Source organism: Vigna angularis, chromosome 6 (assembly GCF_016808095.1).
Source record: "Vigna angularis cultivar LongXiaoDou No.4 chromosome 6, ASM1680809v1, whole genome shotgun sequence".
NCBI lineage: Eukaryota > Viridiplantae > Streptophyta > Magnoliopsida > Fabales > Fabaceae > Vigna > Vigna angularis.
The window spans coordinates 11,745,049-11,749,353 of record NC_068975.1 but is presented as its reverse complement, the minus strand read 5'-3'; the positions used below and the strand labels follow the sequence as shown (position 1 = coordinate 11,749,353).

The following is a 4,305-nucleotide window of genomic DNA, read 5'->3' as shown; positions in this document are numbered from 1 at the left end:
AGATCAAGTGTTCTGTCATTCCCTTAGAATTTTTGTCGAACTGATGTGTTCGTATTGCGATATGATAGAGTGTTGGGTCTCTACGGAGACAGAGATTCGAGTGTCAACCCTTTCCTCGTGCGCGAGGACTAGAGAGGGTTGGATGTCTCGCCCAATGACTTCGGCTCGTGTGAGTATAATGCTCGGTAGGTGCGCCTAACCGAATTTTTTACTCGTAATTCCTTGGGGAGTTGGGGAGATAGGTCTGAAGTTGCGATGCAAGACGACTCGAATCACCCTGTTTTGCGAAACAAGTTTGGTACGACAAAAATTTAAGGAAACAACAAAAGCTTGTGTAAATGATCTGAGTTGTGAGTCGAATGTTGTGATGTATTGTAACGTTATGACAATGATAGTCTGGGTGGTGATGATCTGAGTTATGAGTTGAACACTAAGAGGTGATGTGAGGATTATGACTACTTAGTCTGTGTCAGATGTTATGACTATTTTAGTCTGTGATATGATGTTATGATGTTAAATTATATGCTATGTTATGTTCTTAGTTACTTACCCTTTCCTTTTGTGGTTGTGGTTCCACTTGCGATGATCGTACTTGTACAGGAGTAGATAGTGTTACAGATAAGGCAGGGTAGGAGTAGCGCGACGAGAGACATAGGATTAGCTTTTGGGAATTTTATTATGTTTAAAGGATTTTATATTTTTGAATACTGGATTTTAACAATTGTAAGGTTTGAATTTTATATTGTAATACGTTCAGACATCTCATGTTTTGTTTGCTTCCGCGAATTTTATATAAACATTTATAAGCGACATTAAAAAAAATTTGGCGTAAATTTCAGAATTTTATATTTTTCAAGTGGCACTCCGTTAGGGGTGTTACAAACTTTGTTGTCCAGAAAAACCATTTTTTCTTCTTAGGCCAGCCCACCTTACGGCACTAAAAAGTTGTGTAATTGCTTAACTAATTAAGACTTAAGAAGAACAATTTTTGGGTTTTGAATGCAAAACAAGAAAGTAAATATGAATGCAAATTGATCAATTGAGGCTAAATGATGAACAAATCTTCAATCCCCAAAAACGGAGTCAAAAACTTGTTAACCCTCGGCAAGTGTAACTGAATCGTATCAAGTAATAAACCTGGTAAGAGCAAGTATCGTTCTCCCAAAGGACTCACGGCCTAGACAATTGTGTGATTTTGTTGATTAATTAAGACTTGTGAAAAAATTGTTGTAAGTTTCAAATGCAAAAGACTGAAAAGTAAAGAAAGGTGGGATGACAGTTATTTATAATGATAAAAATGAGCTCATACCTACAAGGACTGTTACTGGATAGAGGATGTGTATTAACTATAGGAAGTTGAACAATGCTACTAGGAAGGATCATTTTCCCCTTCTTTCATGGATCAGATGCTGGAGAGATTGGCAGGTCAGGCTCTCTATTGCTTTCAGGATGGATATTCTCGATATAATCAAATTGTGGTAGATCCATAGAACCAAGAGAAGACAACCTTTACTTGACCATTTGGAGTATTTGCTTACAGAAAAATGTCGTGTGGGTTAAGTAATGCTCCAGCTACTTTTTAGAGGTGTATGCAGGCAATCTTCGTACACTTAATAGAAAAATGCATTGAAGTCTTTATGGATGATTTTTCAGTGTTTGGTAGTTTCTTTCATGAGTATTTGTCTAACCTAAATGTTGTACTTAAAATATGCACCCAATCCAATCTTGTTCTCAATTGGGATAAATGTCACTTTATGGTAACAGAAGGTATTGTTTTGGGTCATAAAATTTCTTCCAGGGGAATTGAGGTTGATAGAGCCAAAGGGAAGTCATTGAAAAACTCCCGCCACCAACCAATGTGAAGGGAATCAGAAGCTTTTCGGGTCATGTTGGTTTTTATAGAAGATTCATCAAAGACTTTTCAAAGATTGCCAAACCACTAAGCCTCCTTGTTAACGACGTACCATTTGTGATGGATGATAAGTGCCTTAAGGCGTTTGATGTTTTGAAGAAAAAATTGATTTCTACTCCAATAATTGTAGCTCCTGATTGGAATCAAGATTTTGAGTTGATGTGTGATGCCAATAATTATGCCATAGGTGTTGTTCTTGGCTAGAGAAGAGAGAAGGTATTTCACACTATTTATTATGTAAGCAAGGTTTTGAATGAAGCCCAATTGAATTATGCCACTATAGAGAAAGAATTTCTTGCTATTGTGTATGCCTTGGAGAAATTTAGACCTTATCTCGTTGGGTCTAAAGTGATCATCTACACTGACCATGTAGCTATAAAGTACTTGCTAACCAAGTCGGATTCTAAGCCACGATTAATTATATGGGTACTTTTGTTACAAGAATTTGATGTGGAAATTCGTGACAAGAAGGGAAGTGAAAATGTAATTGCTGATCACTTATGTTGGTTGGTTAACAGTGAAGTTACAAGCAAGAAAGCAGAAATCTGGGAATCCTTCTCAGATGAAACACTCATGTATATCCAACAAAGGCCGTAGTTTGCTGATATGGCTAATTTCAAAGCTGCAGGAGTAATCCCAGAAGATCTCAATTGGCAACAAAGAAAAAAAAATTTGCATGATGCCAAACAGTTTATTCGGGATGATCCTTACCTGTTCAAAATTGGAGCAGATAACCTTCTGAGGCGCTATGTGACTAAGGAAGAAGTGGAAGGAATTTTATGGCACTATCATGACTCACCTTATGGGGGGCATTTTAGTGGAGAGAGAACAGCTGCAAAAGTGCTCTAGTCAGGATTTTATTGGCCTACTCTGTTTAAAGATGCTCACAATCATGCCAGGAACTGTGATAAGTGTCAAAGGACGGGTACTATCTCCAGACGTCATGAAATGCCACTACAAGGCATATTAGAGGTTGAAGTTTTTGATTGTTGGGCATAGATTTTGTTGGACCTTTTCCACCACCTTTCAACAATGAATACATATTAGTGGCAATGGATTATGTGAGTAAATAGGTGGAAGCTTTGGCTTGTCACAAGAATGATTCTAGCATTGTTATTAAATTTCTGAAAAGGCAAATTTTCTCCCGGTTTAGAACACCCAGAGTACTGATTAGTGATGGAGGATCTCACTTTTGCAATTTTCAGCTTGCAAAGGTACTCAAGCACTATGGTGTGAGACACAAGGTAGCTACACCTTATCATCTACAGACAAACGGGCAAGCTGAGGTTTCCAATAGGGAGATCAAAAGGATTCTAGAAAAGATAGTTGCTTCATCAAGAAAGAATTGGTCTCAGAAGTTAGATGATAGTCTTTAGGAATATTGAACCGCAATGAAGACAACTATTGGATTATCTCCTTTCCAAATGGTCTATGGAAAGGCATGTCACCTTTCGGTGGAGATGGAACATCGAGCTCTGCAGAAAAGAGGAGAAGGAAAATTATTGAGCTTGAGGAGATGTGGTTGCATGCCTATGATTCTTCCAAGAATTACAAAGAAAAGGTGATATTTTATCATGACAGGAAGCTGGTAAAAAAAGTCTTTAATTCAGGACAGCGGGTGCTGCTGTTCAATTCACGACTAAAGCTTTTCCTTAGAAATTTGAAGTCCAAGTTGTATGGTTCGTTTATGATCAAGAATGTCCTTCCACATGGAGCATTAGAGTTAATAGATCCACCCTTTGAAGACCCACAAAGAAGTTGGGTAGTCAATGGACAACGTCTTAAGCATTATTTGGGGAGTGAGGTGGAACGCCTTTCCACAATCATGGAATTGGTTGATCCAGATTGAGTTTAATGGTGTCAAGCTAGTGACGTTAAAGAAGTGTTTACTGGGAGGCAACCCAGCCTTCTAAACCTTTCTTTTTAATCAATTGTTGTGTTATTGTACTTTGCTTGAATGAACCACATTGTTTTGATTCAACTGTGTTGTGTTTTGTGATGAGTATTGCTTTGTGATATTCTAGTGTATTGATCGATGTTGAGATGATGTATGATGTACTAATATACAGGTGATGGCTCATAGTGTATGAAACAGGTGGTTGAGGTAAAATTTGATTGAGATACTGAGAAGGGTGTTTTTCTGAATTCTAGGACTTGAGAGTTACCTGTGTGAGTTTTGGGCTTCAGAGTTGTTATGAATAATAGCTATTACTTTGGAAGCATGAATGATTTTGCCCAAATTTTCTGTGATTGAACTACTTGCTTGCAGTTTTCATATGATCAAGGTCATCTTTTGTTATCCCTTATTCTTTTAGCCTTCACATGATTTTTGTCCACTGAAAAGAAAACAATTTGTTTTAACCTTTGAATCTTGAGCCTTATGCATGTTTCAA

At 37.5% G+C, this 4,305-nt stretch overlaps 1 protein-coding gene across 1 annotated transcript; it reads left to right on the top strand.

The window, feature by feature from the left end:
- The first annotated feature begins 3,353 nt into the window (after nucleotides 1-3,353).
- LOC108344106 (uncharacterized) lies at nucleotides 3,354-3,761 on the top strand. The gene has a single exon (XM_017582574.1). It carries the CDS (start codon nucleotides 3,354-3,356, stop codon nucleotides 3,759-3,761), a length of 408 nt encoding a protein of 135 aa, XP_017438063.1.
- The last annotated feature ends 544 nt before the right edge of the window (nucleotides 3,762-4,305 follow it).